Source organism: Xenopus laevis, chromosome 9_10L (genome assembly GCF_017654675.1).
Source record: "Xenopus laevis strain J_2021 chromosome 9_10L, Xenopus_laevis_v10.1, whole genome shotgun sequence".
NCBI lineage: Eukaryota > Metazoa > Chordata > Amphibia > Anura > Pipidae > Xenopus > Xenopus laevis.
In genome coordinates this window covers 45532249-45546318 of record NC_054387.1, presented here as the reverse complement: position 1 = coordinate 45546318, position 14070 = coordinate 45532249, and the positions used below count along the sequence as shown (strand labels likewise).

The window sequence follows — 14070 nt, the reverse complement described above, 5'->3', positions numbered from 1 at the left end:
CCAGACAGGCACACAAGCGGATTTTGGTGCTGAAACATCTAAATATGCATTTTGGCACCAAAATCCACTTTCTGTGCCTGCGTAAGGGCTGATTCTCAGCCTGCGTGGCAGTATCCTAAAGTCATTTTAAAACTGACTGCAGTGGGTGCCTGCTCATGTGTAAAACTAATCTTCAGTGTATCAGAATGAGCGAGAAGCTGTATGAAGAATCCCATTGGGGGTGCCTCTAAAGCCTCCCAATTGGCCTGCTACCAATAAGCTGGCAGATAATAACACACTAATGTATTATTGTGAGCACTGCAGTGCAGGAGGGTGAAAAATCCTTTCCATTCCCGTTTGCTGCTACTATGGAAATCTTGTTTATGCCAGAGCACCTAGTGTGCGCAGGGGAGTGCGTGTGATGTTACTGGTTTACATATAAAGCTAGCAATGCACTTGCTAGATATAAAAATATACATTCATATGCACATGTTATTCATGGAGGCAACCTTTGTATAATCTGGAGCAACAAAGGCCCTCAATACTTGTCCCATAGCAACATGCAGGTTGGAAATAGCCAGACCACCTCCCAACCTACCCCTGATGGACCTACAACCATTATCCAGTTTTATAGCATGAGCGTGACCCAATGAAATCACCAGAGGGGTGGGGCAGTGTAATTATGTCATCAGAGAGACAGGCCTGCACAATGACATCACTAAGGGTCAGGGCACACTGGCAGATTCAGAGAGATTAGTCGCCCAGCGACAGATCTCCTCTCCTTTGGGGCGACTAATCTCCGCAAACTGCTTCTCGATGGCTAAAATGTAGATCGCCGGCGGGATGGCACTTGGCGAGATTCGTTTTCCGATGTTGCCTCACGAGGAAGGCAGGGGAGGCAGTTTGGGGAGATTAGTTGCACTGTAAAAGAGGAGATTTGTCACTGGGCGACGAATCTGTCTGTGTTTCCTGACCCTAAAGCTGCAGGTTTTAACTGGCCCGCACAGCTTTATTAGGAAATAACTTACCGATTCTCCGCTTGCGCTCCTCTTCAGAAACGGTGACGGCGACAATCCATCGTGTGGCACTCGATTTTGCCTCCCTGGCTATCTCCTATAGAAGGCAGGGAGGAGAAATCGAGCGCCGCACAATGGATCGTCCCCCTGTCTCCGATTCTGATGACAGAATCGTTCCTGTTACTGGTCTTTTAATCATCTGAATTGGCACATTGGTTATTTCTATCTGGTGCCTGTAATCATGTCGTTTGTGAAGCAGAAGTCCTGTGTTTTATTGCAGAGTGTTTCCTGTAAGCTCTGGTGTCTCTCCTATAAACATGCACTTCTCATTCAAGTGTTATTTTAATTGACCGTTATTATGCATTTTCTTGACTAGTGCCAAAAGACCCTAAAAAGAGAAAACAAGGTATTTATAAACATATTATATCATTCTGGAGACAAGGCAAAATAGTACAGATCAAGGGAATACAGATAAAGCACCTAGGACATTTTTAGTGTTTAGTTTTAGTTTTGATATGACTTGTCCTTTAATGACCAACCTATTCTGAGGGGGAAGCATTTCTTGTAAGAACTTCAGTGGCTCTTAGGTCTGTATTTTTTCATGGGCTCAGGATGTTTTGGAGCCCTTTTCAAAACACACACAGATTTTGAGTCCTAGAAACTCTGCCATGATTGGAGGATTAAACTGTCCAATCACAGCCCATTTTACACACTGTACCTGAAACATTATCTGTGCTTATGTATAATTTTATCTGTGTTCCACTTGCTGGTACTTTCCCCATAGCGTATTACAAGAGCCATGGGCTTATGTTGTTCTCCTTCATACAAAACCAATACAAAGTCATAGGTATAGGATGCAGGGGTATATAATGTAACAATATTATTTTCCCTAGCTAAGCCCGTGCTGCTCCTTGTATCACTTTCTAATCCTGTAAACAGACAGATAAGCACAAGAACTGTTTTAAACCATGTGGGCCATCTAAATAATTTGGTGTCACCGAGTCATCATAATCCATTTGTGCCCACTGAATGCTCTGTTATAAAGATTGCTAGAATCTCAGCCATAAAGCAGGGCAGGACTGCTGCTTAAGGTGGCCATACACGGCCGATAAAAAGCTGCAGACAGACTGAGTCAGCAGCTTATTGGCCTGCGTATGGGGGCCCTCTGACGGGCTTCCCCTGATCGATATCTGGCCAAAGTCTATCAGATGTTCATCGGGCAGGGCTAAAAATCCAGTTGGATTGCAGACCACAACTGTTCGTTGATGTGGTCCCGTGATCTGACCACCTGTACTCCTGCATGTTGGGCATATCGGGGATAGATCCGCTTGTTTGGCAACATTGCTACGGATCTCTCTGAATGGTCACCTTTACAATGGGTATCAGGATCTGTGTCACTGTGACAGAATGCTGTTATAAAGATAGCTAGAATCTCAGTCATAAAGCAGGACAGGACTGTTGCTTACAATGGGGATCATATAGGAACTGTGTCACTGTGACAGAATGCTCTGTTATAAAGATAGCTAGAATCTCAGCCATAAAGCAGGACAGGACTGTTGCTTACAATAGGGATCAGTTAGGATCTGTGTCACTGTGACAGAATGCTCTGTTATAAAGATAGCTAGAATTTCAGCCAAAAAGCAGGGAAGAACTGCTTTTTCAGAGAAAGAAATGTAGATACAGGCACGAGTTACAGGAAATTCACTCCCCTATTCAAACACACAAAGGGCACTGTAAAACATCACACACTGCTTACTGACACTCAACTCCGATTGTATGCAGCTGTTTTCAGACTCGCTGGACTTAGTTAACCCGTCTCTTCACTAATATCCTTTGCTTTTATTTATGGCTGCCTCGGTGGGACAAGCAGTTGTCAATATTGACTAAACAAATTTTATATCTATTCAGTGAGAATTCCTTGATCTCCAAAAGCTGGTTGTTTCCCCTCTGGCAGATAGCAGTGCTGTTATATTGTCTCTATGTATACACACCTGTGTGCTTATTTACGTTCCTTCCTCCTAAAGGTGGCCATACGCTATGAGATCTGCTCGTTTGACGAGGTTGCCAAACGACTTGACCTTCCCCCGATATACCCACCAAAGGCAGGATCGATGTTGGGCTAATACAATCGTTTGGCTCTAGGGCCAAACAATTGCATAACAATGATGGGAATAGGCGCCGATGGGACAAGAACTGCATCAACTAGCCAATGAGGTCCTCTCAGAAGGCCCCGTTCATGGGTGGATAAGCTGCAGAATCAGTATAAAGGACCCGAAACGTCAGCTTAAATCTTTTTGTGTGTGGTCACCTTTAGCCTGAGTCTCATAACAGGCATAGTCTATGCAAAATTGTCACCTGTTCGAACAGAGACAGATTGTGGTGCATAGGGTTACCAATTAACCCCTTACTGGCTATATAAATAAAATGCTTATGCTTCATGATATTAGTATTCGTTGCATTTTGCATGGCTGTTTGGAAACCGTGCAGTCTGCAAGATACATTTGTAGCATTAATTAAGCAGCATACTAATTACATATGTGCTTGGTATCAAAGAGATGAGCTGGTAACACTGTTGTTACAAGGGCGCGTTCTGAACTACGTGGTCCACAGGTCTAGAAAAGAGAGAGGCGTCCAGCCCTTTTTTAAAACTGTCTATTGTATCTGCCAGTAGTGTATCTGCCAGTACAGAAGGCTATAGGGCTTCATGTATATTCAGTACTGTTCTTCTCCTCATTTGGAGCTTGTGTCCAGAATTATCTCATGTTATTGGTTTTGCACATTCTTATCTCGTGCGTTATGCACAAAGTGTCCGTGTTTCATAGGGTGTGGATGTGATACAGAGCAGAATCATCCTCCGTGTGATGAAATGCTTTGGCAAAGCAGAGCAACGAGCCTTTGTAATGCTCACATCTCCTTGACATTCCCCATGACACCTCGAGCTGCCTGACAGTACAGTATGGTTACCTAAGGTCGATCTCATTTAGCAGCGAGATCTATCCAAATAAAGAGCGAATGTTTCTTAACTCAGTGATGTTTACCCCCTGGGTCTCCAGCTGTTACAGGCATTAATGGGCTGGGTTACTTTAGTCCTTATTCAATTAATAGTGGCACCAGTTCCTTATATACTGCTGGAGCAGAGTATCAAGATGCATTGAAGTCGCCCTCAAAGGTCTTGGGTGAATTAAGGTGAGAATCTAGCCTCTAAGAATAAATTCTGCCCTGATTTACCCAAGACCTGTGAGTGCGACCTCTAAGCAAGCATGTACAGCCAAAGTGAAGGAGCTTTCTACCAGATATAAATATATAAAAAAAGTCTCATGCTTTTCTATGGTCATGGAACTGCTCTGTAATTTATAATAGCCTTATATTTTACAATAGGGGTACTTTATTCACTATATAATCCATGACTAGCACAGTATGGCATGTGATTCCCAATTCTGTGTGTGCACACCCAATTCTGTACAAAAAAGACTAGTGGCATGCCATGCTTATAGTAAGAATGGCTATATGCCCATTCAGCCATTGCTCTGTAAATCCAAGCTAGCAGTTTTTTTCACCTTTCATTATCATTTGGGGGAGGGGGGGTCAGTAGTCCCAATAGTATTTACACAGCATTTTACCAAACACACATTCAAAAAGTAAAAGGGTAGGGTAAGTTTCCCCTTTAATATAAACCTACCGAAGGATCTGTTGCTCTGTAGAGAATAAACCATGCAAAAACACAACTGATTAATCTGCATATTTGAGTTTTTTGCTATAAGGGACTGCCATACTGCTTGTACATAGTACTAGCAATATACTGTCCCAATGAAAACAAACCTTGCAGCCCTTCTACTCAGTCAGTAGTGAGACAGTCAATGGGTTAAATCTTCTTTCACTTTAAATTCACACTGGGATGGTGCATGCTCACACAGTGCTACGTTGCTGATTATTTCAATGTGGTAACTTATTCGGCTTTATTTTTACCCGCTGTTGCTGGGTGGACTCCCTTGTTTTTCTAGCGAAAATAAGAGGTATAAGCCTCAGCTGAGTGCTATGATCTATCCCTTTCTAATCTCACTCCATCTTTAAGGGCTCTTACCGACGTGCGTTTGAAGCTGCACTCCCCTGTGTTCTGTTTTTTTGGGTTCAGCTGCAGGGGAGCAGGAAAAATGCAGCATGTTGCGTCTCAACCTGCGTTCAGCGCCTACATTGTGGCTCAATGTGGCACTTTTTGTGGCAGCATCTATGGCAAATTTGGTATTGCAGTCACCCTAGTGCTGTGTATGTACAGTAATGCCATTTGAGGGTCACACAGGTTTTTATATTGTAGTGGCATATGTTAAGGTGGCCATACAGGAAGAGATCCGCTCGTTTGGCAAAATCTCTGCCTGATATGCCCACATTGAGATGGGAGATATCGGGCTAATCCGATCATGGGTGGTTAGATCGCGGGAGCTCATTATTGAACAAATGTGGCCACAATCAAACAGGATTTTTAACCCTGCCCGATCAACATGTGGCCGACTTTCGGCCAGATATCGTTCGGGGAAGCCTGTTGGAGGGCCCCATGCATGGGCCGATAAGCTGCCGACTTGGTCTGTCAGCAGCTTTTATCAGCCTGTGTATGGCCAGCTTAAGTCTCTTGTTATATAGTAAATGAGACTGGAAACAGAACAGCATCTTTGTATTATCTCAGTTTGTAAAACATCAAACCTTTAAACCAGGGGTGTCCAAACTTTTTACAACGAGGGCCAAATTTGGTGAGATGAAAATGTTTGGGGGCCGACCAATCAGCATGACATTGTTTCATTCGAACCATTAAGTATATATATATTCATGAAGCTGCTGTATCCAGGCAAAATTAAATGTGAAGCCATTATGGTATGTTAGTGCCCTACTGCACTGATCTTCTGTCCCCATAGCCAGCCCTTACCCACCCCCACATCCAGCCTCTGTAGTCTATAATAACTTTTATTTCAATTGTTCATTCTCTCTCCGTTAGACACTCACCTTTGGAAACTCCCCCTCCCTCTCAGAAACAGGCATGAAAAAAAAGCTTAAAACTCTGTCTCCTCCTTTAAACACAAGCACTCCCTCTGGAGCTCCCCCCTCCCTGCCAGAAACTAAAGGTGGACTCCGACTGTGATTTACTTCCCTGCTGGCACACATTCATTTCTATGTGATCGCTGATACAGGCGTTAGATAAGCAGGATCAAGCTGCAGCAGCACATTCAACACTCGCGTCTCTCAGTGATCACATAGAAATGAATGTGCGGCAGCAGGGAAGTAAGTTCGAGTCCACCTTTAGTTTCTGGCAGGGAGGGGGAGCCGGCAGCTGCAGCAGAGAGAGCTGGTATGTAACGGAGGCCTTGGTTGTAAAACTATCGAAGGGGGAGTTGAGCCAGAGGATAGAACGGGGTTTTTTTAGCACTGTAGCTTTTTTTCATGCCTGGTTTATGGGAGGGAGGGGGAGTGACAGAAGGTTTAAAAAATCACTGCGAGGTGCTGCTGTGACTTCGGCTCCTCTTCTGCTCTTTGCTGCGGGCCAATTAAAATTGGATCGCGGGCCGCATTTGGCCCGCGGGCCGTAGTTTGGACACCCCTGCTTTAAACTGTCGTATCTACCATTACATCTGTTGTAGAGGATTCATTAAAGAACTCTTTCCTTGCCGCCTTAAGTCTTCTCCAAATGTAGAGAGATTTTTTTTTTTGCCAGCTAAGAAGGCTGGAATAGTAGTAATCCTGGGCATGCCACGTTTTATGTGGGGGAAAAGCCTGAGAGAGAGAGAACTTCCTCTTTCATCCCCCTCGTAAATACATAATTTGTACCCGTTGCTAGTAGCTATGTAGTAAGGTAAATTCAGCCGAGATCTGAGTGTTTCTTTGTAGACATGTAGATATTTGCATCCATGACTCACGTGTTGAACTTCCTCTTCTTGCTGGGAATATGATGACTCTGTCCATTCATTGTGATCATCCCACACCAATCTGGACGCTTTTTATTTATTCATTCATATCATTGGGGACTAGTATGACGACATGTTTGGTTTAAAGGGGCAGTCTCCTTGAGATTTGCTATAATGTTATATATAATATTCAGTATAATATGTTGTGGTGGAATTGGGGCCCAGTGCAAATCTGACTTCTAGGGGTGCACCAACCTGTAACCTACTGTACAGCTGGAAACCCGTTATCCAGAAAGCACCAAGTTAAGGAAAGGCTGTCTTCCATAGACTCCATTGTATCCAAATAATCCAATTTTTTTTTAAAATTATTTCCCTTTTCTCTGTAATAATAAAACGGTAGATTGTACTTGATCCAAACTAAGATATAATTAATCCTTATTGGAAGCAAAACCAGCCTTTTGGGTTATTTAATTTTTACATTATTTTATAGTAGACTTAAGGTATAAAGATCCAAATTACGGAAAGGTCCCTTATCCAGAAACCCCCACGTCCTGAGCATTCTGGATTACAGGTCCCATACCTGTAGAATTTTCAGAACTCAATGGGAGTGTTACCTGCAATATAGTAAAGCCACTGTCATGCTGTTTGGAGAGTCAAAAGATATGGGAAATATAATTATTCTACCTACAGCTGCTGATCTATGCTCCCCTGCTTGGACCCCCCGCCCCCATACCAAAGTTACCGGTAGATCAGAAATTCTTAAGGCATATGGCACATTGGATACTTCTTGCATGTGTTGACCACCAGTGCTGGAACTTTCACAAATGAATCCCACTAAATAGAATTGAAGCTTTCAAAAGGGATGTTTTCTGTTGTTTTAAAACACTGGGGCTCATTTATGAACACTGGGCAAATTTGCCCATGGGCAGTTACCTATAGCAACCAATCAGTGAGTAGCTTTTTGAAACCAGCTGCAAGTAGAACAATGAATGCAGCAATCTGATTGGTTGCCATGGGTTACTGCCCATGGGCAAATTTGCCCAGTGTTGATAAATGAGCCCCACTGTCCTCCATTGGCCTAAGAAGTCTTCTTATCTCATAGCAAAGCACACCCAACCCCTCTGCTGTTTTAATTTGGCATTGTCCCTAAGTCTGTGCCTCTTATGGTTACACCACTGCTTTGTATCCTAACAATCTGTCATATAAACCATTTCTGTTGTTCTTAAAGGGGTGGTTCACTTTTTAACTATTAGTAGGTTATAGAATGGACAGTTCTATGCAACGTTTCAATTGGCTTTCATTATTTATTTTCTATCGTTTTTTCATTATTTTCCGTCTTCTGACTTTTTCCAGCTTTCATATGGGGGTCACTGACCCCATCTAAAAAACAAATGCTCTGTAAGGCTATGGTCACACTGGGTGATAAGTCGCCTGCAATTTTTCAAAGAAAGTCGCACCGATCGCCTTTGTGCAGAAGGAAAGAGCGACTTTTACCAGGAAGCGATTATCATCCCATAGTGCTGTGCGCTATGTCCATACGCTGTTTGTCTGTATTGGTGCGGCCTCTCGTAGCGTTGTTACGTAGCGTCTTGACGTCAGCGCGAAATTTTCCATATTATTGCGGCTACTATTCTTTGTGTGTTTGTTTGTGGGAGATTTCTGTGCTTCTCTGTGTACATGCTATTTCTCAGCTATCGCTCCAAAAAGGGTCTCTGTGCGTTTTAAAGCTACAGGCGATCTCAAATCGTGTTGTGTACATATTGGCTCGCGATTTGCATGAATCTTGATGTGTCGACAAAACAAACGACTTGTCGCAAGGACTCGCTTTTAAAAATCGCGGGCGACTTAACCCCCAGTGTGACCTTAGCTAAAGCTACACATTTATTGTAAGTGCTACTTCTGTTTACTCGTCTTTCTATTCAGGTCCCCTCCTATTCATACCTGCATACTGTGCCCAATTAATACCAGGGTGACCAGTAGAAAGCTCACACAGTGCATCTTTAGGAATGTATACGAAATACTGTTCTTCCTGTTGGCACTTTACCAGTATCCAGCAAGTATGTGTGATAATATCTTGGTGACCTCTCTTAGTTGCTGATTGACCTTGAGCTTTCTTGTGGAACCCATTGTCTCCAAATCCATCCAAATCTTTCTCCGGCAGATTTTTTCCTGATATAATAAGTGTAATGTAAAAAAAAATATAAAATGCAGTATCCACTCCCCAGATACACACTAATCCAGGCTATCATAGCTAAACTATAATAAATGAGTAGATATGGAAAGGCATGACCATTACTGCCTGTAGTGATTTTGGGAGGATTTCCTGCTCCAGGAATAACAGACACAATAGGAAGCAGTGTTTACAGTGTGAAAGTAAAATTAAAATGATGCTGTAATTTAAAATGAATATAAACACTGTGTGATTGGGAGTATCTAATCATTGTACACACGCACCTTTGGTCGGTTACTTGTTCCACCCATGGACAAGTTTATTTTTTGGTCTACAGAATCTTTTTCTATGACTAGAATGTGACCCCAAATTACTGGGGGTTATTGTCCTTTCAAAATGAATCGCTGTAAAAATGTTGTGAACAATGCTTTTAAACAGTGTTTATTCTCTGAATGTTTTTGTGAGAATGCAAGAGTCCGTGCATGTTTTACCCTGTATAGTGGTACAGTCTAGTCAAGCCTTTGTTCTGGGCCCTCCTTGGGGCATAACAAGGTTACAGATGTAGAAAAATATTGGTCATTCGTCCATAGCTCCCAGATTATCAAGGGCAGAAAATAGATTTTCACACCATATCTAAATGACCAGCTTTCAGGGCTGCCTTTGAGAAAAAATAGGCATTATCCGCAAATGTTACCCCAGATCTTATATAGGCTGTGACTATGGTCCTAGATATCCAGTAATGAAATAGTTCACACTTCAGCCTTTATAAATTCCCTACACTCAATGATGCAGAGTGCTGGGTTCGCTGGTGGAGTTTATATTATTCCTAGTATACCAGTAGCTGTTTATAAGATGATCATTGTACCAAATACAAGGCAGCTAGATTCTGTTTTCATGCCAAAGCATGCACAGACTGTCTCTCTGCGTGAAACATCTCCTTCCCAGCTTTGCTGAGTTTGCTTTTTAGCAGATTACGGAAGGAGTAACCCTTTCATATCTTGCACGGCACAGAGCCCTAGTCCCATGTCTTTGTAGGCACTCATTTGGAGGACTTGAAGAAAAAAGTCACATGCGATCAAGACTGTTTATAAGCTGCCCTGCATGTTTTCTATGCCACGTTGTCTCCAGGGTGCATATGATGCTGCCTTAAGTTGCTAATGTGAAGTGAGGTTATTTTTATTTTTTAGAAGCTGTTGGGTATATATTATAAAACATTATGATCACACATGGAACCTGAAGCCAAATTCTCCTTGTTTGCAATAGTATTTATGGTATAATTGATCGATTGATACCGTCATGGTGTCAGAATTAAGGAAAACTGGTCGAATTGCTTTCACCCTCCATGGTACAGCTGTCTGGCCTCCTACACAAGCTGTCTTCCCCCCCCCCCCTTTTTTTTTTTTTTTGTCATTCTTGCTATGTCAGGCATAAAGAACCCCTCCACCACCAGCTTTCATGTTTATAAGTGTGTGTTTTATCAGCCAACAAAAAAGGCCATAGAGATTCACTGCTTGTAACAGTTAGGATTCCTTGAAGAATCCTAAATAGCATATATCACATGATACTGTAAACTGCTATTCTTTAAAAATAAAAAAGATAAGAAAAAGAATCCTAAATATCTGTGCTAAATGTCATGTATGTTATCTGTAATTATCCACAAGTTTGCTTAGGGAAAAACTATGGCAAAATAGTTTGTTGGCGTACACTAAGAACAATTTGGGCAAAAACCATTATGTGTAGGAGTGTAGGACTGTGTTTTGCTATACTACCCAGGGTAGGAGAAAACTTAAAGGAATAATAGTTCAGTGTGAAAATAAAAACTGGGTAAATGGATAGGCTGTGCAAAATAAAAAATGTTTCTAATATAGTTAGCCAAAAATGTAATGTATAAAGGCTGGAGTGAATAGATGTCTAATAAAACAGCCAGAATCCAACTTCCTGCTTTTCAGCTCTATAACTCTGAGTTAGTCAGCGACTTGAAGGAGGGCCACATGGTACATTTCTGTTCAGTGAATTTGTAATTGACCCTCAGCATTCAGCTCAGATTCAAAAGCAACAGATATGACCCATGTGCCCCCCCCTCAAGTCTCTGATTGGTTACTGTCTGGTAGCCAGGGTAACCAGTCCGTGTAAACCAAAAGAGCTGAAAAGCAGGAAGTAGTGCTCTGACTGACATGTTATACATCAAATCACTCCAGCCTTTATACATTACATTTTTGGCTAACTATATTAGAAACATTTTTTATTTTGCACAGCCTATTTATTTACCCAGTTTTTTTATTTTTACACTGAACAATTCCTTTAAGTTTTCTCCTACCCTGGGTAGTATAGCAAAACACAGTCCTACACTCCTACACATAATGGTTTTTGCCCCACTGGCTATCACACTTGGGCCAATCCATGTTCAAAATGTGGGTCTGTACATCCTGTCAGGAGAAGACTGCATTGACTGGCCACTGCAGTCCTTGTTTGGCTGAATTTTCTACCCTGCCCAATTGAAGTCTCTGATGTATGTTTGTTGGACAGGCTGTCAGAAAGGCCTTATACATGGTACAGTAAGCTGCCAAATCAGTCTGCAATTACTTGCCTGTATTGGCTCTCTAACTCCACTGATCACTGCCAGAGAGACAGACACTGGGCATGACATTTGGCTAAAGATGGTTGGCTCCAGCCCCACCCAACAGCCCCGCACTGTATGGATGGAGAGGTGGCCCTGTTCAGGGTTGCTGTTTGTTTAAAAATCTTAATTTTTTTTTCTTTGTCAGGTGTTCCTGTTGCCTGCAACTTTGATCATTTTATGTCTATGACTATGACTAAGGGATTTATTCCCGAAACGCATAAAGTGACTGCGATCCGCAGGAGCCTGCAATAAATTTGCCTTTCTATCCGGAGTCCCATCCTCTCTCCTTTTTTGGTTGTTGAATTTATGTCTCTCGTTACATTTGTGATGTTAACATAAGATGGCAGACAACATTTAATGGGTGTTCAGAGGGATGCTGTTCTAAAACAATACAGTCTGAAAGTGAATGAACTGACAGAATTAAGCTTTTACCTAAACTGTTCACCTAAGTGTCCTTTAGACTGGGCTTAATATCCTTTCTCCCTAAATTTCACCCTTACTAGCCTTCAGGTTTGGCCCTAACAGCCTCTCCAGGAAAGCCAGGCCCACTGGTTGGGAATCACAGATATAGGGCAGCTTATTTGAAAAATTATTTGCTTGTGTCCTTTACTAGTGTGTGGTTGTTTTCTACATTTTCACTGTATTTCTCATGTTTCCCTATAGGATGAAATCGAGGAACTGAGGTCAGAAATGCTTGAGATGAGGGATGTCTACATGGAGGAAGATGTTTACCAACTACAGGAGCTCCGACAGCAGTTAGAGCAGGTCCACAAGACTTGCCGCATCTTCCAGTACCGGCTGAAGAAAGCTGAACGTAGAGGGCTGAGGGTGGCACAGACAGGACACGTGGACAGTGAGCTCATCTCCACTTTAGAACAAGATGTGAAGGTAAGACTTGGAAGCTTGGGTAGATAATGTGAGTTATGTAGCATTACTCACAGCAACATACACGGTGAGCTATTTTTCTTGCAGTTAAAAGGAATGGTCCGTTTTTCTTTATACAGCTGTGTTTACATTGAGGATGGGTGAATACTTTTGAAAACCTATTAGTTAAAAAGAGGGCAGAGCAAATTCCATTCCATGACTCCTTATCTTTATCTTTCCCTCCGGGCTAAATATTTAGAATTTTTAATATAATATCTTACACATATTCTCCTTGCATTGTTTATACTATATAAATAATAATAATTTAGGGCAATGACACATGAGGAGATTAGTTGACTGCTGCAAATTTCCTCTTCTATGGGTGACATTGCTCTATTATCATGGTCATCCCTTGAACCATTGTCATTATCTTTACCTTTACCCCATTACAGTTCTTTAGTTAGATTAAAAACATGACTAGGGCAGGGGCACACAAAGCTACTGGGGGAGATTAGTTGCTTCTTCTTCGGGCGACTAATCTCCTCCCGGAACAGCCTCCTCACCGGCTAGAATCTAAATCGCAAGCCGGGATGACACTCGGAGCACTTCGTCTTCCAAAGTGGCTCGAGGGAAATTGGTCGCCCGAAGAAGAGGCAATTAGTCGCCGGGCGACTTAATCTCCCCAAATCTTAGCGTGTGCACTTACCCTAAAGGTAAAGAGCATCAAGAAGAGCCAATATTGGCTGATCTGACTGTGAGAATATAGAAACCTAACAGCAATGTTTGCAGATGGATACTGACTGTGAGAAATATGTGAAGAATTGGTGAAGAGAAGAAATTTGGGGAAACCCCGGTTTACATAAGACCTGCACAATTGCACAGAAATCAGGGTAGTTAGCAATCCATGCACTTCAATTAACTGCTCATTGTGCATGCAGGATGTGGATTTTTTGTGTTCTGGTTTGCATGACAACACACTACTTAAAGGAGAACTAAACCCTAAAAATGAATGTGGCTAAAAATGTCATATTTTATATACTGAACTTATTGCACCAGCCTAAAGTTTCAGCTTCTCAATAGCAGCAATGATCCAGGACTTCAAACTTGTCACAGGGGGCACCATCTTGGAAAGTGTCTGTGACACTCGCATGCTCAGTGGGCTCTGAGCAGCTGTTGAGAAGCTAAGCTTAGGGTTTGTCACAAATTATCCAGCAGAAAATGAGGTTTGTCTGTAATATAAGATGATGCTACAGGGCTGATTATTAAACGATGATGCTAATTGCACTGGTTTCTGTGCTGTCATGTAGTAATTATCTGTATTAATTACTAATCAGCCTTATATTGTGACATTTCTATTCTATGTGTACTGCATATTGTGAGTGTGTCCCTAAGCTCAGTAAGTGACAGCAGCACAGAGCATGTGCAGTGAATCAGCAGAAAAGAAGATGGGGAGCTACTGTGGCATCTTTGCAGACACAGATCTTTACTGCTAAAGGGCTCGGGTTGCCTTGGGCTGGTACAGAAGCACAAAAC

At 42.2% G+C, this 14070-nt stretch overlaps 1 protein-coding gene across 2 annotated transcripts in view; it reads left to right on the top strand.

Moving 5' to 3' along the window:
* Positions 1-14070, top strand: part of soga1.L (suppressor of glucose, autophagy associated 1 L homeolog) — a 62150-nt gene that overhangs the window by 4940 nt on the left and 43140 nt on the right. For both annotated transcript variants that reach the window (XM_018235278.2, XM_018235277.2), the window contains exon 2: positions 12337-12561. In XM_018235278.2, coding sequence (XP_018090767.1) covers positions 12337-12561 — 225 coding nt within the window. The remainder of the gene's footprint in view (positions 1-12336; positions 12562-14070) is intronic.